Raw genomic sequence first — 22,509 nt, forward strand, 5'->3', positions numbered from 1 at the left:
GCTCCCTCTGCTGGTCAGTAATATATTAGCAGTTGCAACAAAATTGCAGTATTATTAAGAATGTAAATAAAAACTACAAATATTTTAGCATGTAGAATTAGAATGGATTCTTTATTATAGCAAAAATGACTGCAAAAAAATGTATGTCAACGGATACGACATGCACAATTTGGCACATGCTTTGAAACTGAAATATAATCCCACTACAGAAGTACATTAAAATTTAAATAAATAATCCTTGTACCTTAATACCTGCACTATCACTTTGTAAGTGAGGGAATGAATAAATTAATGTCTTTCATTCTACTACTACTACTACATGAAGGAACCAAAAAGTCCAAACAATATAAAATCAAAGTAACACTTTCACAAACCTTCATGAGTTTGATACATGCTCACAATGTTTACACAGTTTGTAAGAGAAGAAAATAGATAACTCTGATCCTTTTGCACGTCGCAGACATTCCATGTGACTGAAACAATTATCATTCATTATAATACATGTACATAATACAAATACAGGCTGACCCCAGAATATTTACAACGGACTCAGAAAGATTCTTCTTCAGATTCGCTCTCTGTGTTAGCCTTGGTTAGCCTCTCCAACTCCTCCCCATCCTAAAATAAAATCATAAAACACAATTATGAACTACCACATACATTCTTTTCAGACCACTGCAGTTTTACAGAAAAACATGACAGCTTTTGGTGACTATGCACAGTGACTAGATAATAGGTGAATAAGTTCTGGAATATTTCTAGGGGCCATTCACACAGAAGACAGCCTTGTATTTTAAAAACGTGACAAGCAGCAGAATGTATACAAAATATTTTTGTCACGCTTTAATTTAAGGTCCAATTCCTTCTATTAAAAATCCATTTGCTTCAATAAACTACTAATTTGCTGCTTAATCTTTAAAGCAGTTGTAAGTTTAGGGGTATTTAGGAATGTAGAATAAATGCTTTTTAAGTACTAATGAACAGCCTATATGTTACCTGTCAGAATTGACTTTATACAAAAGTGTTAAGCTTTTTTAGAAAGAAGCTAAAGTTAACATTTTTCCCCATACTTATGTGTCTCACAAGTGTTCTATAGTAGTTATACAAAAGTTTACATGCCACTAATGTAATGATGTAAAAGTAAAAATGAATAATAATGTAAAATAGTATTGTTAAGTTTGTAAGACCTCCTCTAAAAAGAGCTCCAGTGTACTTCAAAATCTGAGGTGGAAACTAATGACTCAAACGGACCTTTTTTAAATCTTTTAGAATTTCTCGAAATGACTCTTACCCCTCTGGACCTCTCAAACACCTCGCCATTGATTACCCTGAGCCTCTCCTGCTGCAGTGCAAACTCTGTATCCTTCAGTTTGCTGCTGTGGTAAATAAAGATGGCAAGCAGTACTACAGGAGCCTGCAGGAAGAAATCCATCGATGGACGAAAGTCAAACAAGAAGAGAGAGAGCGCGGTGACAATGACTGTGGTGATCTGGCCCGTCAGCACGTGGAACATGTTATCCCGGAACTTGAGAATGAAGGCCACCGACAGGCCTAAAGCGGCTGTGACGAAGACCAGCGCGATGGAGAAGATGTTGTGTCCGTAGAGGAGGCCGCAGTGCAGTGTCAGGTCACGGTAGTCAGAGTGCAGCAGCAGTGTGAGGCTGTTGAAGATCAAACCGAACACGTACAGCTTGCTGTTCTGGATGAAGATGCTCTCCACCAGCTGCTCCCCCTCCTTGAGGATCTTCTCATTGTAGATGTTGGCCAGTGCAGAGATGAAGCATTGCAGCAGCAGCAGGACGTAACCCAGGCCGAAGCTGTTCAGCTTGTGGATGAGCTGGCTGTCCCACAGCTCACGTTTCCAAGATGTGTCATTATAGTTTTGATGCACTGGCTCGGGATGGGCGTATTTTAGGCAGCTGTTGGAAGGTGTGGAAATGTGGGCTGGGTGAATGCCGTGGACAGCAATGGCATGCTGGTCACCACTGCCAGTCGTCAACGACACAATGGACAGGAACAAAATGATCAAAGACGCCCACTGCACCCAAGACAGGCGCCTCCTGCAGGTCAAACGATGGAAGGTCAGTACTGGATTAAAAGATACAAGGATATTAAACAGATATCAAGGAATGACGGTACTTACTTCAGAACAACACGGAAGAGAATGGCTGTTGTGAAAATTACAATGTTGGAAAACATAACTGCCATGGCCTATTAAAACGTGGGAAAAACACAAATGTTATCCTTCATACGTTTTGGGTCAGCAAGGCAGTTAATAATTTTACTATTAAGGTTGATCAAAAGTGATTAATGCATTTATAATGTTAGAAAAGACATCTATTTCAAATAAATTTACTTTCTATTCATCAAAGAATGTATTATGATTGGCACAAAAATATTAAGCTGCACGACTGTTTTTAACATTATACATTGAGCATCAAATCAGCATATTAGAATGATTTGTGAAGGATCATGTGGAACTGTTATTTAATATTTATCCATAACTTTAATCTTTTACTAATTAAACATACCGGTTGCAGATAGGTCATCACATAGAAGATTATAAGGTTATCAAGGAAGTAGAGGAATGCAGGAACGGACCATTTCAGATAGCTGAGAAAAGAGGCACCAGATGAACACCCCAAATCTTTATAGGAACGGCCCTCTGGAAAACAAAAGCAATGGTTGTATTCCCATAACAAACAATATTTAGTGTATGCTAAAATATCAACATATATATTTAATTTAACAGACTGTAGCTTAGTATGTTAATGAGTATGGTTTTAGGTAACTTTGGGACTCACCTCGAATGACCACCCGTACTGACATCACTAAACAAAATACTAGTTTGATGGCTTCTGCCATTAAATTCACAGATGCAGGAAGAAAGTCGTATTTGTTTTCTGTAGGTAAGAAAAAAAATTAGCTGCAACAATATTCAAAATGCACATTATAAAAAGTATTGGTGGTAAGGAATCGTACATCAAGTTATTCTATGGTGGTGAAATATTATGTTCATTACCCTCATTGGCCGAGAATTTTAGTAATAGGATGCGACTGGTTCCCACAGTAACAAAACCCAGACCCAGTACCAAAGTGTAGGCTGAAGATCTTGAGCACAGCCGCGAACAAGGACAGCAGCAGCGGCATAAAGAAGAGGACGAGGACGGGGCCATTATGGACCTTCACAGGAGAATGAACAGGATCACTCTGAAAACATCAGACAATCATATCAATCAAAACACTGAAGCATCAAAGAAAAAAAAACAACAAATAACTGATAAACTGGTCTCTCCAACACTTTCACTCCTCAAATGCCACCTTCTGTATGTACCGCTTTGTTTTCAACATGATTCACAAGAACAAATGATGAGCCAACCAACAACACAGACATGAAGTCATGGAATGAGGGATGACTATTGTGTTTCAGTGTTCACACACAGTTCAGAATGGAAGGAACATGAACATTTTGTCTTTTGTGAAGGCAGTGACCTTCTTGTTCTAAATATTGTTTTAGATATTACATCTAGTGCAGCGCTGTTTAAACAGCAAGCAGACAAAACGCATACATGAAAACAAGACGATTATGACATTTTCGCAGATATGACATAGAAATAAACAAAATACATTCTGAATGTAAAAGAAACACTGATGCTAAATAGTTTGCAACCACTAGAAAGCAAAATTATTTTAAAATTTACAGTGGTGTGGGTCATCACAGTAACCTTAATTATGATGCGTGATTGTTTTGATGCTCCCGACGCTATAAAAAAAGAACTCCATCATCCGGTTCAACGACAGGATATTCACAGTGTATCTATTATAATGTGAATGTGGCGATAAAGCACAAATAGATTCATGTTCGGTGCTTTATTTACCTTCCCATATGTTCTCACTCGAACTAACAACCTGCCCTCGGCTTCCGCATCTTTGCACATGCGCGTAATAAAGCTACGTCATCGTTTAGTTTGACTGTGCAGGGCAACACGCTTTGCTCATTAATATTAATTAGATTATACTGACGTTCATTGGTTCATTCAATAGGGAAGGCGTGACCGGCTAATGAATATTCAACTACAACTAGTCACAGAAAAAAGTAGTACATTTCCCAGCTAAGCTAGCCTATACAACAGCTATTTGTTTATTGTTTGTTGAATAAGGAATAAACTTTTTAAATGTGTGCTGAAGAATAAACAGTGTAAAGATAGCCTACAATCAAAAGTGTGTGACTGAATAATTGAGTACTTTCTTTTCAAATAATAATCAGTCACTTTTAACATTCAGTTAACACAGCAAAAGTGTGGTTAAGTAGGCAGTGTAATGTTTAATGTTCATGTCATTGTTTTAACGTGTTTCATATAAATGTCTGGACATGTTTCTCAGCATCAGGCTGGAAAATGTAATGAGGATGGTTTGTTAAGAGACTTCAAGTAGAAGTCTTTTCCCAAAAAATAGTTCTAATGGAAATGTGGTCATGAGTCATGTGCAACATTACATAATGCTCAATTTGTAATAACAAATATTGCTGTATTTGTTTATGCAATTCTATGACGGACGGTCTAGCTATGGTGGAGGTAGCGTAAGCGTTAACAAGGTCCAGACTGTATCTGTTTAATCTTCAAATGCATAGACTTTTACTCACATAAACGTGCACACTGTAAACAAGGCAATGTATGAAGAAATTATTTAAAGGAAACCATTGAGATTATGAGTAAATCCTTATAATGACATTTCTGTCTGAAACAGACAAGAGGACATTTCTCACAAACTGTAACCCGTATTTATTTATTTATTTCAGAATTCATGATTCATGATTAGCTGACTGCATTATGACATCAACTTCTTTTTGAAAGGACTGAACTAGCAAATGTGCATAAATGTGGATAGTTTTCTATTCTTGGCAACAAAATATTCGCAACAGTCAAACAGTTTTACATGTTCAGAAAGCCTCAGAGCACTTAATGACTAAACAAAAAGTAAAAAAAAATTTATTATTTATTTTTTTTTTTGATAATGAGTGCACTTCCCTTGAACACAGTGTTTAAACATGTGTGCAACAGGGAGGTGGGGAGAGATAAAGCTCACTGCCATTTCTCTAAAAGTTCAGATTTCCTTGCACTCCGAAACAGACAGTTCTACCTGGAGTTTCATTACCAGATATGAAACTCTGCTCCTGGCCAGGGGCCGCTTATGGCTTGGCCCTTCTGGCATTCCTGTGTAATTGTGCCAGAGCTGTGGAGAGACACTATTTCATTGCAGCTGTTAATATCAACTGGGACTACACATCTGCCGGACAACAAAGGTATGAAAAAGATCATTATTTGTTTAAATTGATACAGTTCAATTGTTTGCCTTTTGCTCATTTGGTTCTTGTATATCAGTGATAAAGTAATTTGCTATTGTAAAAATGTAACAAATAATTACCTGTCTGTACTAAAACAGTTTATTAACTGGTAAGAAATACCATTCAAATAAAATATTTTACATGGTCCATGAGTAAGGAATCATGAGGACACGTGACAAAGATATTTTATGTGAAATACAAGTAACCTCAAACGCACAAAATGTTAAACAAGCATTACGAAACTTCTGCAAATTTGGTTAAAATAATATAAAGTATATCTCAGACCAATTATGTCATGACTTTATAAATATTTCACCATTATAATTGCATTTTCGCGAAATAAAATAAAGTTAACTGAGATAAAATATTCAAAAATGTCTCGTGCATTTAGTTTAGCTTAATGTATTTAAATAATGAAAAATAAAACTGAGTTAATAATTAATAAAGCTCCAACTTTAAAAAAAAAAAAAAAAAGTAATTAACAAAACTCTAAATTAAAAGGAAAATACAAAATCTAAAACCAGTATCTCTAAAATAAAACTGCATTTTCACACAAAATAAAGTTGTTATGTTGTTGTTGCTGTTTTATTTGCTCATCTAAGAGATGTTGATGGTTGTCATTGTATTCTAGGACTGGACCGTCATATAAAAAGGTTGTATACAGGGAGTACAATGAAGGATTCACACAAGCTAAAACACATCCCTGGTCATCAGGTATTTTGAATACCAAAGATGATGTCTTTGTTTCAACATTAAAATCCATGCGTCGTTGCATTTACATTAATATTACATTAACTTTTAAATTGTGATTATTCAAAACTAATGTTATAGGGTTGCTTGGGCCAACACTGCGAGGTCAAGAGGGTGACACGATCATCGTCACGTTCAGGAACATGGCAGATCTTCCCTGCAGCATCCACCCACATGGCATTGCTTACGGGAAGCAGTCAGAGGGTGTGTGTCCTGATGTGATTGCGGTAACAGTATGAGTGACGCAAGACAGTTGTAACATACAGCACACTAGCAACAAAATAAAAAACAGACAGTGTGCTATGAAATAACAGACAGCTACTTTTCTAGAGGAACGCTGATTAGAGGACATTATAGATTATTTTAGTGTTCATCATTTTAGCTGAGTAAACACTTTGCGTAACACAAACATTTGTGTTTGATTTCTTTGGAAATATTAACCCCAAGATACAAATTAACCAAGGGCTGTACCTAAGTCCAAAGCAGTGAGTCTCTGGTAAATATTTACAGAGACACTTTCCCCATGTTTTCCCCTCTAAGATAAATACATTTTGGATTTATTGTAATAAAAACTATCTGAAGCTGCATCGTTCTCACGCCCCTAATGTTCCCATTAGGATCTTTATACTTTGACAACACGTCACTCTATGAGAAAGAAGATGACGTAATTTTACCGGGCCAAGAGCACACGTACCAATGGGAGGTGACACCTGAGGTGACCCCCACGGCTGCGGACCCCCCTTGCATCACCTACACTTACCTTTCCCACTTTGACATAGTCAAGGACTACAATACAGGGTTAATAGGCCCCATGCTGATCTGCAAGAAAGGTATGTGAGACAAAAACAAGATCCTGGATTTACAATGTGATGTTTATTATGACACTTTTGCTTGGATGGGTTATGATTTTCACCTTTCATTTTTCTCTTGACCACTAAATCTAATCTCAACACATTTACTGAATGGCTACGCTATAATTTATTATGCCTCTTCGTCTGAACAAAACATTGGTTGACTATATGAGGTCTTATTAAATTATTTACCGTAAATTCTGTACTATAAAGCGCACCTGCATATAAACCGCATCCGCTCTATTTTTTAAAAAAAAATAAACAAGCCGCATCCTCTCTATTTAAAAAAAGTTTTGCAAGCCACAGATATGTATGTTTTTAGATTAGATATTTACTACAGGAACAGAACGATTTTGAATTGTAAATGTACATGTATGTACCTAAATAGATCTTTCATTTTCAAGTTCTGGCCACCTGCTTTTATGTCCCCTGAAAGCTTTCCTCGAATTGCATGAGCTCTTCCCGCTGCCTCACCATAGACTCATTGACGCTAAGCTTCCGAGCAGTAGCGCGGTTTCCTTCTTGTATAGCGACATCGATGGCCTTCAACTTAAAACTTGCATCATACGAACTTCTTCGTGTGTGTTCCATGATGAAGGGGTGAGGATTTGAAAAGATAGAGTTTGACAGGATTGGTAATTTGTCGTCCTTCTATCCGCTTCTACCGATTTATATCTGCTAAAGAGGAACTAGCGTATTCTTCTTGAACTAGCGTATTATTCTTTGCATTTATTTTGTCTTAGTTTTGATTCTAATTCCGGTTAGAGCGCCCCTAGCGGTGGAAAAAAATCTGCAGAATAGCCGCACCTTTGTATGAGCCGCATGGTTCAAAACCTATGAAAAAAGTAGCGGCTTATAGTCCAGAATTTACGGTACATTGAATTATAGTGATCTTTGAATTCATTTTATGTTAGACATGTTTATGCCTATTTACAGAGCTGGGTAGATTACTAAATTGTAGTCCATTACTGATTTCAAATTACATGTATTGAGTAATGTAACCCATTAAATTACAGTTTTGGTAATATACTTTTCATTAATTTTAGATTACTTTTGACCTCATCTCATCAAGCTTTTTTTTCACATTGATTTTATCTTTCCAATGAGTTATATAAAAAATAAAAAAAATAGCCCTGGCACTTAACATGATAACATAATAAAATGTCACAAACATATCCTGTAGCAAATCCATGCATTTATAAAAGATGAATATCCACATTTCAAGTGTAGTAAACACTTATTTCTCACTTCTTTTGACTGTGGTAACCGGAAGATCCAAGCAGAAGTGTGTTGCGCAGTGTATATCCACTACAGGAGGCCTTTATTCACACCCTGGAGCTGTGTGAAGGACGTTTTATTACGGATGTGCATACTTTATTTAAGGTCTTAGTTGTTATACAGCAATACCCCGCTTAATCTCATGGAAACGCTTGGTGGGGTCTGGACAGTTTAATATGGATTAACTCTAATTGTATTCGTCTGAAAGAAGTCAAGTAATTTTTTTAATCTGATTACATTTTTTTTATAGATTACATAATCAGTTACTACCCAGCACTGTCTTTTTGTTAATGGGGGATTTGTGTACATGATTTGTTTACGTTTGTAAAGTAACAAATCTATTTTATTACTCTGAAAATAAAAGAGTATACTAATAATAATTTAATATTTCTTAATTTCTTAAAGGAAAAATAGTAGCCCCATTTTACTAAATATAAGTCTACAAATATACCCTACAGATCATTTATTATATAATTTTAAAAATGCCTGTTTTTAATGGAAACAGAAACACTCAGAATTACGTGCCTGTGTCTTTAAATGGAAATGATCTTTTGCTACCCGCCCTATTTTCCAGAATAGAGTCGGCCCATAACAGCTCACACCTGCTAAAACATCTGTTTTGGTTCTGATTATCATGATTATTGCGTTAAAATTGTACCTTTTAAATCATATAAGTTTAAGCTTCTGATATACTGTTTTCTAAGTAGACACACCCAAAGCATGCAAACAGAAAGCGTTTGTAACATCATGTACTAAGTTCTCATTCACACACAAGTTTACGTTAAAAACACACAAGTTACAAAAACAGTTGGTAATGTCTGTGAAGGTAAACACCTGGGAAAGAAATGACATGTTTATTTTAGATATGTGTGGGAGCAGCAATATACAGTTTTGTTCTCATCTCCTGTGAGGCTAGGACACTAAATAGTGTTCTTTGCTCAACTGTGCAAATTTTCAGATTAAGGGGCCGTAATATTATGAGATTCATTCGGAACGTCCCAAGGGGAGCAACATCAGATGCTTATTTTTTCAGAAGCTTGCAGAAAAAGGCTTTCTAAAACAAAGTCACTATTACTTTTTTATCCATTGGTAGATGCACTGGGGACCTGATTATAGCAGTTAAAACCTGGAAAAGTCAGAATTTTATGTCAACTTTAAAGAATACCTGTAATCATATAGTCAAACATAAAATGTCAAATCCACAGAGCTTTTTTTATTTTTCTCTCATTTTCATGTCTTTGCCTGTGAATCCTTGCAGACATGTTATGGAATTCAAACTGTGATTTTTGATTAAAAATTATTCAATAAAAAATGAAAATGTGTTTATTAATTTACCCTGATAAAATAACATAATGAATGAGGCATGCTGAACACATTTTAAATATGTTACAGTACTGTAAATGTACACTGCACAGTTCTTATGGGGGACTTTTTTCGCAACCCTATACAGTTTGAGTTTCCCAGAAATTATGCAACTGTAAACTGCCCTGTTTGTCTAGACAAATAATGTGTCTTTGTCCCACAGGCACCCTAGATGAATCCGGAAAACAGATTAATTTCCATCAGGAGGCTGTCCTGTTGTTTGGAGTGTTTGATGAAAACAAGAGTTGGTACAGCACCGGGGGCCCTGAACAGGCACACAATGTCAAATACACTATAAATGGCTATACAAATGGCTCTGTACCAGGTTGGTTTGATATTTTTCACACATAACATAATTTCTGCAAATCTACTGAGGTGTAAAACTCCTCCTTGTCACCCTCCAGATCTGGACATCTGTGCCCACTCCAAAGTCAGCTGGCACCTGCTGGGAATGAGCTCTGAGCCAGAGCTCTACTCTGTACACTTCAATGGGCAAGTCCTCCTGCACGATGGCCACAAAACCTCATCTGTTGGCATCATTAGTGGAACCGGCACAAGTGCCAGTATGACTGGCATCCACACGGGCCGCTGGCTTATTTCCTCTCACATTAGCAGGCACTTGGAAGGTAGAAACTGCCAGAGAAACCACAAGATGAATTATTAATTTAAAACATCAGCATATACAGCCTCTACTTCAAAGCTTTGTGGAATCACTATTAATGCTGACAACCTGTACTTTATGTAAATGATTACAGTGTCACATGTTGATGTCATATTTGCAGCTGGTTTGCATGGATACCTAAATATCAAGACGTGTGATGAGCACGTATCGCCAAAAAGACGGCTCACCATCCAGCAGAAACAAGAAAGCCAAGAGTGGACCTACTACATAGCAGCAGAAGAGATCATCTGGGATTATGCTCCAAATATGCCAGAAAACATGGATGGGTATGTGCAACGCGATTCATCAATAGGACTCCATGTGAGCTCCGTGTTTCATCCATGTCATTTTTATCCACTCAGGGATTTCCGATCAAAATATTTAAAGCAGGGGCCTCAGCGAATAGGTAAAAAATACAAAAAAGCAGTATTTACTCAGTATAAAGATGGCACGTTTAAAGAGAGAGCAGAAGACAAGCAAAGAAAGAAAGAGCTTGGGATACTTGGGCCAGTGATAAGAGCACAAATTAGAGATGTCATAAAGGTATAAAGCTTCTCACGTAATCACAGTTCTAATCATTACTATTTTATTCAATTTTTTAAGAACATATTTAATGTTACTGATCATAATTCATGATGATTGTGATGTTGTTTCTTTAGATTGTCTTTAAAAACAAAGCCTCGCGTCCATACAGTATCTATCCTCATGGACTGACGATTGATAAAGCAGCAGAAGGAGCCAGTTATCCTGCAGGAGGTTTGTTTGATGTCTATGAAGTTATATTTGTCAGTTCTACACTGTACATAGAAACGATTCGTATAAGCATCTTTATTTAAATCAGACAACATCATGAGAAGATATACATTGCATTGTTCAGAAGCACTGCTCACGATCTGGAGTTTGTTTCAGCCTTTCAATGCTTTTTCTCTTGCTCTTACCCAAGCTGTTCTGATGCACTGAAACAAACTGTTATGAGCTGCACACAAGTAAATTCTTCACTTTGAAACAATGCATATATGCATTTGAAACCAAGGCCTTTGCCATTTGATATTTGCAAACCGCAAAAATAAACGCTAGACTGTTTAATGATTAAAAACTGATGTATCCCAACATATACAATACAGATCCTAGTAAAATACAAAATAACACAATCTCATTGTTTTCCAAATCTCTAGTTCTTTATCAATGAATAAATACAGTTAAATCATAAAATAAAAAAGTAAGCATGACTGATAGGAGAAAATGCATTTCAAATGTTTAATTTAAAGGGAACCAGACACATGGGATTCAACCAGGTGAGATTTACACTTATACATGGAGTGTGTCTGAGGAAGATACACCAACAGACAGCGACCCCAGATGTCTGAGCAGGATGTACCACAGTGCAGTAGATACTCCTCGAGACATTGCTTCTGGTCTTGTGGGTCCTCTTCTTATCTGTAAGAGCCAATCTCTCAACAAAAAGAATGTCCAGGTAACTGCTTTTCATTTGCAATATACAGTATTAGGCAATGCAAGTTCTGATTTGGCTGAATTCATATTTTGTTGACCCTGGAACAACATTTTAATCCACAAATTTAGTCTTGACCATATCTCTACACCTAAAGCTAACCTTACCCATGAGTTGCTGTGCTGTGTCTTTGACCTACTATAATGTCAGTGTTTTAATATTTAATCTTAAAGTGTCTGATTGACTCTGAAACCCTACAACGTATAAATACAGATCCAAGGATCTATTTTGATTTGCATTACTGAATTAAAAATGTATTTATTAATGCTATTTCACAAATCTATCAATGCTATTTCAGCTATTTTTTGAGTGGTATATGTATTTTTTGTGTTTAAATTTCATAAATTTCATTAAATTTCATTTCGGCTTAGTGACAAGCCAACCTCAAAATAGTTAACACTTAACGGAGTTGCCACTTTGTACAGTGTTTTGACTAACTCAATCATGAAGTTTCACTAGGTTAACATTCTATAGGGAAAACAGATTCATATCCAAGTGAAATAGGAAAGCAGCTCACTTGGATTTGGAAACTGAAAGCAGTTCTTGTTTTTTAGCTGAAAGCAGACAAAGAACAGCATGCAATGTTTACTGTCTTTGATGAGAACAAGAGCTGGTACCATGACGAGAACATTAACACATACTGCAGTGACCCCAAAAGAGTTAAAAGAGAGGATCCAGAGTTTTACAAATCGAACGTTATGCACAGTGAGTGATTTTCTGATATTTATTATTATATCAGTGTTGCTAATTCACAGTTACATGTACATGTATTCATTGCATCAACTTTTACAGCAATCAATGGCTATGTGTATGAAAGTGGCCAAGAATTGGGATTTTGTAATGGTGAAATCGTTACCTGGCATGTATCAAGTGTTGGCGAACAAGACTACATCCAGACTGCCACTTTTTATGGCCATACATTTGAGCTAAAAAACAGAGAGGAGGATATGCTCAGTCTGTTTCCTATGACTGGTGAAACTATTACTATGAACATGCTTAATATAGGTGAGTATCCGAATGACTTAATTTAATTGACTGGATTTAATTACATTTTAAGACATTGCTACTGACTATATGAAATAAATTATTTTTTAAAAGTTGTCAATGAAAACTTAACACTCTTCACTTTACAGGTATTTGGCTTTTAGCATCACTGAACTCTCATGATTCCACTAAAGGGATGAGGGTGAAATTCAAGGACCTTGAATGCTTCAGAGATTACGTAATGGAATATGATTATGAACCAGAAATATTCACTGTATGGAAACCTCCGTCTATCAGTGCGATTAAAAAAGAGGAACCAGAACAAATAAAACCTATTGTTATCGATGAGGACACTGAAAACTATGCAGAGGAATTTGGCTTGAGGACTTTTAAAAACTTAAAAGATGATGTTGAGCTAATTGACCTTTCGATACTAGACTTTGATGACTTATTGCCGACTAATGAGACAAAAAGCCCAGCCTCAAATGACGAATTGGACAAAGCACACAATACCACATTTAGATCTATCAATCAGATTAATGGCCTTTCAGCTGAGGGGGCTGATTTGGACAAAAGACAATCTTCAAATAAGAATGAAAGCACAGAAGATATATTGCTAAACATGACAAACATTCTCGATTCCAAACAAGAGGCCATGTCAAACAATGACACGGACAGTGTTATCTCAAATTTTACAGTTGAAAGAATAGTCCACAGTGTACCAACAAAGCCAGTGAATGAAATGGAAAGTGGCTCCACAAATGTTACTCTGGATATTGAAATAATTACCAACATGGTAGAAAACGTCAGTTCATCATTAGAGGCAGAAGGTATCTCTGCTTATTCTACTCATGCAGAAAATGTGAGTTCATCATTAGAGGCAGAAACTATCTCTGCTTATACTACTCAGGTAGAAAATGTCAGTTCATCATTAGAGGAAGGAAGTATCTCTGCTTATACTACTCAGGTAGAAAATGTCAGTTCATCATTAGAGGAAGGAAGTATCTCTGCTTATATTACTCATGTAGAAAACGTCAGTTCATCATTAGAGGAAGGAAGTATCTCTGCTTATACTACTCATGTAGAAAACGTCAGTTCATCATTAGAGGAAGGAAGTATCTCTGCTTATACTACTCTTGTAGAAAACGTCAGTCCATCATTAGAGGCAGACAGTATCTCTGTAAATGCTACTCATTCTCCAATAATTGAAAGCAACATCACCCACACGATGAATGAAACACACATTTTCCCCACTAATACCAGTATCAATTCATCTGATGCTCCAGTTGGTGAAAGAAACATTATGATAGAAGATGACAATCCATTTCTAAATTCTTCTGAGCCAAACTTTTTGCTTTCAAACCAAACCTTCGTAAACAAAACAGTAACTCAAGAAGAGGCAAACACCAAAAATAACACTGACTTAGTGGATGGTGACCGTGATAGTTCGGGTCATGTCTTCATATATCACGTGCCAAGTCCTGATTCTCTCTCCAACAGCTCAGACACACAAACTGATGAGGATTTTGTGCTTCTGGATCGTGGTCATCCATTGGATGTTTCCACTGATATTAACACTCTGGTAGGATATAATGTCTCACCAATGGACACACCAGAGGAGACTGGTGAACTAACTGAAAACACAACAAGTATTCAAGAACTTAACAGCACTAAAATGAATTACACCAGTGAGATATTTTCACAGATAAATTCTGAAACTGAAGCCATTTTTAATCTCAGTTTGTCTCTCAGCACTTTGCAAAGCAACAAGTCTGAATCTTCAAATGCAGCTTTGTCTGATTTCAGTCTCAACTTTGAATCTGAAATAATAGAGAACAGAACATCACCCACTAATGTTACAATGAAATCTCACGGTGACATTTTAAGAAATGCATCAGAGCTCTTTTCTTCAGAGAGTACAGAGAATATGTCTTCTCTTGGGTCTTTCAATGTTACCTCCATGAAAAACAGCTCAGAAAGTGAAGAGGAAATAGTCATCTATCTGAAAAATAATCACAGTGAGGCCATATTCACATCTCATCTCGATTCAAAAGAAGAGCACTGGGGTTATGAAGGCAAACATGAACTGGTTCATAAGGAAATGCCAGATCACATAAACAAATACATCTCAGACAAGTCTGCAGCAAATTCAAATAAACCACAGACTGAAAAGAAAAAAAAAGTAGTTCACCAGAGGATAAAGCCGAGAAAGGGATATGGCATGAAGACAAAGAAAAGGAAAGAGTATAAACCACAGCCCCGTTCTGATGTTTCTCCAAAGGGTTTTCATCCAAGAGGTTTTGGACCTTCTGGATTGACCCCAAGGGGAAGCAGGCCTATCTCTAGTGAGGACGAACTACTGGAGAAATCCATCGTTATAGGAGTACCAAGACGAGATTTCAATGATTATGAATTATATGTTCCAAAACATGAGCAGAGTGAAGATTTTGATGCTGTGATTAATCACCCAGAAGAATATGAATATGTAGAGTACAAAGACCCTTACAGCAGAACAACAGATGTTCAAAACCCAGTGCTTGATGCAACATCCCAGCATTTCTTAAAAATTGCTGGAGACAAGGACACCAGAACTTTTTTCATCTCAGTTGAAGAGGAAGAATGGGATTATGCTGGTTATGGGCAGAGGTAATGTTGGCATCATTTATTTAAAAATAATCCTCATTTTGCATTTCTAGAAGCAAAAAGCATGAATATATGAATATAAAAGTGTATAACTCATTTGTGAAATCACTTTTATGTTTGCAAAGGAGGCTTGATAAATCATCTCAAAATGAGAGGCCCACATCTTTCAAAAAAGCGGTGTTCAGAAAGTACCTGGACAGTGCCTTTAGTATCCGAGACATCCGAGGGGAAATGGATGAACACCTGGGAATTCTGGGTCCAGTCATTAAAGCTGAAGTTGATCAGACTGTCATGGTAGACCGCTAAATATGTGAACATGCATATGCACAACTGAAAATTAGAAGCAAATTATATGTAAAAAATGTAAACAATTACATTCCTGTTTTTTTTTGTTCTAGGTATTTTTCAGGAACCTTGCCAGCCGTCCTTACTCCTTACATGCAAATGGAGTAAAGTACTTAAAACAAATGGAAGGCCTAAGTTATGAAGACCAGTCACCATATTGGTACAAACAGGATGATGCTGTACAACCCAACAGCACCTTTATCTACATGTGGACTATAAATTCCAAATCTGGACCTCAAAATAATGAATCTGACTGTCGAACATGGACTTACTACTCTGCAGTCAATCCTGTAAGCATGAGTGCTTCTTAATTTTTCCACTAAATTAAAGATTGCTCCATGAAGTGTTACATGTTAACACTACATGTTAACATTACATGTTAATGTAATAAATGTACTGTTAGTTAATATGAATAAAAACTAGTGTCAAATAACTATTATTAATTTTCAATTACAATTGAATTACTTTCTTGCGTAGGAAAGAGATATAAACTCTGGCCTGATTGGACCACTTCTGGCATGCAGGAAGGGTACACTGGATAAAAAGCCTCTGGACAGAAGAGAGTTTGTCCTGCTCTTCATGATATTTGATGAGAATAAGAGCTGGTATTACAATGAGAATCGGGAGAGGATTGAAAAGAAAAACAAAAGAACAGTCATGGATCCCAATTTTAAAAACAATTTAAAGTTTGACTGTAAGAAAACTGTTCATAATTTAAGTTTTATCTTGGCATTATTTTCATTGCAATGGAGTATTTATACTACAGTCCTTATCCTATTAAAGCTAAATAAATTAAAGTTTTGAGAAAAATATTGCATTACATAAACTTACTACTTCTTTAATCTTTTTTGGTCAGCTATCAATGGCATTATCTACAGTCTCAAAGGGCTACGGATGTACACAAATCAGCTAGCGAAGTGGCATCTGATCAACATGGGCTCTCCCAAAGACCTTCACAGTGTCCATTTCCATGGTCAAACATTCATAAATAAGGAATTAAAGGACCATCGTCAGGGTATTTACCCACTTTTACCAGGTGTGTAGTGGTTTTAGAAGATACTTACCTAACTAGATGATCAAGAAAGGCCATTCACACTCATATCCTGTCATTTAGGTGGATTTGCTACATTGGAAATGTTGCCTTCAAAGCCCGGTCTCTGGCAGTTGGAGTCTGAAGTTGGACTCTCACAGCAGAGGGGAATGCAGACATTATTCCTTGTGTTAGATAATGGTATCACATACAGTAATTTATTATGCTGTTCTTATTACAGGAAAACAACAGATTGTGTCAGGTCTAAAGATATTACCTGGTCTGTTTTGCAGTCTGTGATCATCCTCTTGGTCTCATTTCTGGAACTGTGAAAGATCAACACATATCAGCATCTGACTCTAGAGGTAGGATTTGAAAGTATATCTTTTTATGTAGCATGGTCAGGGTTACATTATTAACACATAACACATTTAAACCTGATTTTTTTAAGGACAATGGTATCCTCATTTGGCCAGACTACACAATACAGGGAAATACAATGCATGGAGTACGACAAAGACAGGACAGCACATTCAGGTAACCTTATAATGGGGTGCAGACAATTAGCCCTTAAAAAAAGACATGCTAATGACTAGTTACTTGAAGAGGCTGTATCCTATATTCCAGGTGGACTTCCAGAGGCCGGTAGTGATTAGTAAAATTGCCACACAAGGCGCCAAGCAATTCTTAAAACATAATTTTGTCCTGAACTACACCATATCCTACAGCACTGACAAAAAGAAGTGGACTTTCTACAAGGGAGACAGTGATACCGTCAGAAAGGCAAGTGACTATTTCTGTGTGGTTATAAAGTGAATGTACATTTCAGCATAAGCATCCATTCACTGGTACTTTTCACTGCACCTTCCCGGATTTTAGTTGTTTTTCTATGTAAACATGCAGATACCGGTTCTCAAGCAGGGGGCCTCAGCAAACTTGCCTTAAGACAACTTCAAATTATTTAAAATGAGAAAACAACTAAACCCAAGATATTTATTATTTTAATTTAACTCCTCAACAACAGTTTGCTTCCTTTGACAAACCAGTGTTTCCAAAGTCTTGAAAAACCCAGAATGCCTATTTAATAGCATTATTTCTAGACCTGGTGCAAAATAATGTAACACCATGGGCATTTGTATAACGAATATATGTTACATTTAGCAGTTCAAGCTCTAATAAATTCTGGGGAACAGATTGCAAGTAAATTTTTTATTTTTTTTGCAAATCTGTATCCTTAATCGTTATTCATGAAATCAAAAACAATCTGCATCTATTTAATTATTTAAACATGTCTATGGATCTTTTATTCATTTTCCATTCTTTAAAAAATAAATAAGTAAATATATGTGAACCCCCCCTAATATCTCCATTGTGTTTTCCAATGTCAAACAGACTTTTGAAGGAAACAGCGAAGCTTATGACATGAAGGAGAATATTTTTTTCCCACCTCTGATTGGTCGATATGTGAGGCTTTATCCTTTACATTCTTACAACTACCCAACAGTCCGTTTGGAGTACTATGGTTGTGAGCTTGATGGTATGATGGTTTAGTTTTTTTCATACTGTCTTATAAGACACAGTAAACTTCATCTTAATTGTATGAAACCTTCTCATTTTTTTGGCAGGTTGCTCTGTGCCATTGGGAATGGAAAGTGGCCTCATTAAAGATGCTCAAATCACTGCCAGTTCTGTGGCCTCCAGTTGGTACTCCGGCCAGTGGCATCCTTGGTATGCACGCTTAAATAAATATGGGACCGTCAATGCATGGCAAGCCAAGGTAACCTCTATATAAAAAATACACCTTTTGAATTAAACCCTTAAAGGTATTTGCTGAACTTTGCTTAAACCTCTAGCCTCAATAAACTGTATGCAATTTGCAGAACAATGACCTTCAGCCATGGATCCAGGTGGAACTCAAGGATATAAAGAAGATAACTGGAATTATAACACAGGGGGCCAAATCATTGGGCAATGAAATGTTTGTGACATCGTATTCTCTGGAGTACAGCGAAGATGGCACGAGATGGACAAAGTACACAGATGATGATGATTATGAACAAAAGGTAAGTGGTCTCACTTTTTGGGATTAGAACAAGTTTTCTGCACAGTGTTTTGCATTTTAAAATTGAGAAAAATGTGTTTTCTTTTTATCACAGACATTTCAAGGCAACGCAGATAACAATGGCCAAGTAAAGAACTACATCTACCCCCCAATATTTTCCAAATTCATCCGGATTATTCCAAAACAATGGCAGAAGTCCATCACTATGAGGATTGAGCTGCTTGGTTGTGATTTTGAATAAACACTGTGCTTTCATATGACAATATGAATTTAATCCATTTTTAATGTGCTGTAATTAAATATATTAAATAAATGCAGAATTTTTAAAAACTGCATATAAATGCTTTAATTCAATATTTCCCAAAATTGCGAGTTGCAGATATGCAGAAATGTTAAATGTGATGCCACAGTTTACAGCACGCATATGCCACCTAGTGTTGAATTATTGTGTGCTCGCTGGGACAGCCCAACACACACACACACACACAGAGAGAGAGAGAGAGAGAGAGAGAGAGAGAGAGAGAGAGAGAGAGAGAGAGAGAGAGAGAGAGAACGCTAAATAATGCCTAGTGTTTTAACTGCTGTATAAAATCACTGTCAAGAGTTTTCCCTTTGTCATAATCAGTTAAAATATTTAGATATTTTTTTCAAAATATTACATTTATTTATTTATTTGAGCAAAGAAAATGTACTTTACAGTTGTTAGTGCATTTTACCTCAGCAAACAGGGCCAAAAGATGGCTTGAAACGGTTTAATTATAAGTTTTATTTTGCATACTTTTATGCTTAGGCAATTTATACTAGATAGAGAGCTAGATGACGAGACTGCAGTCGAGATGGAGGGAAGTTTTCAACAGGAGGATTTCCGACGCCATTGTGACGTCAGCAGCGCCTCTTTATTCACCGCCGACCGCAGCAGCCGCAACAAATGAACATCCCTGGATCATTTAATACTTTTGTAACTGCGTTGAAACTTCGAGCATGCGTTTCCGGAAAGCGTTTTTGTTGCGCGAAAGCGTGAGAAAACAAACTCGGCATCTTGCAGGATGTGAGAAAGTTTTGGGATTAAAGTTAGTCGTCGCAGACTAACAAAGCCAGTCGGAGAAAGTTACCAGTGCTGGACTACAGCAGGATATCGCCTGGCCTGGAAAACTGGTACGGTTTTAATCGTTGCATTCGAATAAACTATGCGTTTTTGAATCGAAATGCTCGGAAACACATTTTTTGTGCGATGCAAATCAAAGCTGTCGTGTTGTTGGTAAAATTGTGAAGGAATCTGCGTGCACTCTCCGCTAGCTGATCACATTGCTGTGCTGTGGTTGTTCACTGGACGTGCATCATGGTGAACGATTTATTGAAGAGGCATGACAGATGATCCACATTCAGTGGCCCCAAACGCGTTGGGGTACTTAAGCTGCACATAAACTATATGAAACTTATTGCATTAGATTTGAACTTAAATGCATTTTGCAGAAACTTTTTCCTTACGTGATATATTTCACTGAATGGTGATATTTTGAGTATAATGTTATTATAATAATACTAAGAGTATTATTTTTTTAAATGTATTTATCTAATGTAGTGTGATATATTAAATGTGGTTTAAGTGTCTAAACATTTGTTTTGATTTTTATTATGTATTATTGTTGTCATTGTTTTAACATTTTATAATGAATTGAGCTTGCATATTGTGTGCATATAGTTGTGAAACATGTTTAAATTTGCATTCTGTGATTCTACATTAGGTAAAGACCAACTTAAAATCTGAGCACAGTCTTTTCAGACAGTTTTTCACAGCACAACCCAGTACGTAACACACAAGAGTAAGAATGTGTGTAATCCACATTTGTATTGTACAAACAAAAGCTTTACAGCTTTATAGTGCTTCACAGGACACCCTTGAATGAACCCATCACACCAGATAATTTCTTCATCTCGCAGCATTTCGAAGTTCCAGACAGCTTTGGTCAGACTGATTTCCTCTCATATCTTTTAGATTGTCAACATGTCTATCCAGTCCTGGGTAACCAGCAGCCTCCCATAATGAACAACTCTAAGAATGGGACAGCGGTGGCCAACTCCACTAACAGCCTGTATGATGACGGGCTTGTGGTCCTGGAGTCCGTCTCTATCATCATCATAGCCATACTGGCATGTCTGGGGAATCTGGTCATTGTGGTGACCCTATATAAGAAGCCCTATTTACTCACACCCAGTAACAAGTTTGTCTTCAGCCTGACTTTGTCCAATTTGCTGCTCTCGGTCCTAACGCTTCCCTTCGTTACGGCCAGCTCGGTGCGTCGAGATTGGATGTTTGGAGTGGTGTGGTGTAACTTCACAGCACTTCTCCATCTACTCGTAAGCTCATCCAGCATGCTTACACTGGGAGCCATTGCCATTGACAGGTCAGTTGTTATCTTGGCATATCTTACAGTTTTAATGATTTTTGTAAATAGAGGTTAATGAGTGTTTATGACAAAGGAACAAATTTTTTCATGTCAAAGACTCTAAAAAGTGATAACATATTTTCGAATTCAAGTGATAACACATTCTTAAATTCAAGTTGATTCAAGAACAGTTCTTGGCAAATGTTTTTGAATGCTGTAATCAATGGACATACTGTATTTTTTTTTTTAAAAAGCCTGTAGTTCACCATGCCATTTACATCCAGCTTTGCTTGAACAGATACACTGTTTTTATGCTCACAAAAAAAATGCCAGACCTATATAGCTTCATCAAGACACAAACCTAGAAGTTACAGTCAAGACAGCTTGAGAGTCTTAGAGGAAGACCCCATTGTCTTTTCATTAACTAGCCATGTGTCTCTCATGAGGGAACGATTGAACTGTATCTTTTTATATCATTGTCTGTCTCATTCTAGGTACTACGCTGTTTTATATCCCATGATCTACCCCATGAAAATCACAGGAAATCGAGCTGTGGTCGCCATCGTTTATGTGTGGCTTCACTCCCTGGTTGGATGCCTGCCCCCACTTTTCGGTTGGTCCGCTTTTGAGTTTGACCGCTTCAAGTGGACCTGTACAGTGGCTTGGCACAAAGAGATCAGCTATACTGCCTTCTGGGTTACGTGGTGCTGCCTTCTGCCACTGGCGGCCATGCTGATCTGCTATGGCGTCATCTTCCGCGTGGCCCGCATCAAAGCTCGCAAGGTTTACTGCGGAAGTGTGGTGGTGCCTCAAGAGGAGTCCAGTTCTCAGAAAAATGGTCGCAAGAACTCCAATACTTCCACATCTTCTAGTGGAAGCCGCAGGAGCCTGGTCTACTCTGGGAGCCAATGCAAGGCTTTCGTCACCATTCTGGTGGTTCTGGGGACGTTTCTGACCACTTGGGGTCCATATGTAGTAGTTATCAGCACTGAAGCACTGTGGGGTAAAGAAAGTGTTTCTTCACAAATGGAGACGCTGGTCTCCTGGCTGTCCTTCACAAGTGCTGTGTGTCATCCTCTTATTTATGGGCTGTGGAATAAGACAGTACGCAAGGAGCTGTTGGGTATGTGTTTTGGCGACCGCTACTACAGAGAGTCTTTTGTTATACGGCACCGTACATCTCGTCTCTTTAGCATCTCCAACCGGATAACTGGTGAGCCTACAGCTACCGTCATTGGTATCCTGGGATTCTTCATAATCTAATCTAATGTTTGGATGAGATGTCTGAGGGTCTTTTGTTGT

The 22,509-nt window shown here is 37.2% G+C and overlaps 3 protein-coding genes across 4 annotated transcripts in view; 2 read left to right on the plus strand and 1 right to left on the minus strand.

Annotated features, from left to right (window-relative positions):
• Positions 1 to 82: 82 nt before the first annotated feature.
• Positions 83 to 3,968, minus strand: slc35a5 (solute carrier family 35 member A5). Of its 2 annotated transcripts, none has more exons than XM_043248032.1 (7): positions 3,879 to 3,968; positions 3,023 to 3,210; positions 2,805 to 2,903; positions 2,532 to 2,665; positions 2,144 to 2,211; positions 1,292 to 2,060; positions 83 to 618 (listed from the first exon to the last, which is right to left on the minus strand). In XM_043248032.1, the coding sequence occupies exons 2-7, from the start codon at positions 3,174 to 3,176 to the stop codon at positions 550 to 552; spliced, it is 1,293 nt and encodes a 430-aa protein (XP_043103967.1). In that variant the 5' UTR covers positions 3,177 to 3,210; positions 3,879 to 3,968; the 3' UTR covers positions 83 to 549. The 2 variants fall into 2 exon arrangements, with proteins under 2 accessions (XP_043103967.1, XP_043103966.1); XM_043248031.1 differs by lacking the exon at positions 3,879 to 3,968 and adding an exon at positions 3,726 to 3,866.
• A 1,125-nt stretch (positions 3,969 to 5,093) lies between these two features.
• On the plus strand, positions 5,094 to 19,155 carry f5 (coagulation factor V). Its single transcript, XM_043249381.1, has 25 exons — positions 5,094 to 5,302; positions 5,976 to 6,058; positions 6,176 to 6,298; positions 6,712 to 6,924; positions 9,749 to 9,910; positions 9,990 to 10,211; positions 10,368 to 10,533; positions 10,609 to 10,789; positions 10,906 to 11,002; positions 11,515 to 11,720; positions 12,311 to 12,461; positions 12,549 to 12,761; positions 12,890 to 15,386; positions 15,509 to 15,677; positions 15,782 to 16,018; positions 16,206 to 16,422; positions 16,585 to 16,764; positions 16,843 to 16,959; positions 17,052 to 17,123; positions 17,210 to 17,295; positions 17,386 to 17,541; positions 18,151 to 18,295; positions 18,384 to 18,535; positions 18,639 to 18,821; positions 18,915 to 19,155. Exons 1-25 carry the CDS (start codon positions 5,160 to 5,162, stop codon positions 19,059 to 19,061), a joined length of 6,318 nt encoding a protein of 2,105 aa, XP_043105316.1. The 5' UTR covers positions 5,094 to 5,159; the 3' UTR covers positions 19,062 to 19,155.
• Positions 19,156 to 19,302: 147 nt separating this feature from the next.
• Positions 19,303 to 22,509, plus strand: part of gpr161a (G protein-coupled receptor 161a) — a 6,614-nt gene continuing 3,407 nt past the window's right edge. Inside the window, exons 1-3 of the mRNA XM_043249389.1 lie at positions 19,303 to 19,975; positions 20,817 to 21,225; positions 21,702 to 22,420. Of these exons, the coding sequence (XP_043105324.1) occupies positions 20,864 to 21,225; positions 21,702 to 22,420 (1,081 nt within the window). The 5' untranslated portion in view covers positions 19,303 to 19,975; positions 20,817 to 20,863. The remainder of the gene's footprint in view (positions 19,976 to 20,816; positions 21,226 to 21,701; positions 22,421 to 22,509) is intronic.

This window comes from Puntigrus tetrazona, chromosome 9, assembly GCF_018831695.1.
Source record: "Puntigrus tetrazona isolate hp1 chromosome 9, ASM1883169v1, whole genome shotgun sequence".
Taxonomy (NCBI): Eukaryota; Metazoa; Chordata; class Actinopteri; order Cypriniformes; family Cyprinidae; genus Puntigrus; species Puntigrus tetrazona.

Excerpts from the sequence above, each read along its gene's own strand:
- slc35a5 (XM_043248032.1), bottom strand. The coding sequence starts at position 3,176 with ATGGCCCCGTCCTCGTCCTCTTCTTTATGCCGCTGCTGCTGTCCTTGT. Across the intron at positions 2,666-2,804 it reads AGTACGGGTGGTCATTCGAG|AGGGCCGTTCCTATAAAGAT; the intron begins GTGAGTCCCAAA and ends TTTGTTTTCCAG. Across the intron at positions 2,061-2,143 it reads CTCTTCCGTGTTGTTCTGAA|GAGGCGCCTGTCTTGGGTGC; the intron begins GTAAGTACCGTC and ends TTTGACCTGCAG.
- f5 (XM_043249381.1), top strand. The coding sequence starts at position 5,160 with ATGAAACTCTGCTCCTGGCCAGGGGCCGCTTATGGCTTGGCCCTTCTG. Across the intron at positions 12,462-12,548 it reads CAAATCGAACGTTATGCACA|CAATCAATGGCTATGTGTAT; the intron begins GTGAGTGATTTT and ends CAACTTTTACAG. Across the intron at positions 18,822-18,914 it reads ATGATGATTATGAACAAAAG|ACATTTCAAGGCAACGCAGA; the intron begins GTAAGTGGTCTC and ends TTTTTATCACAG.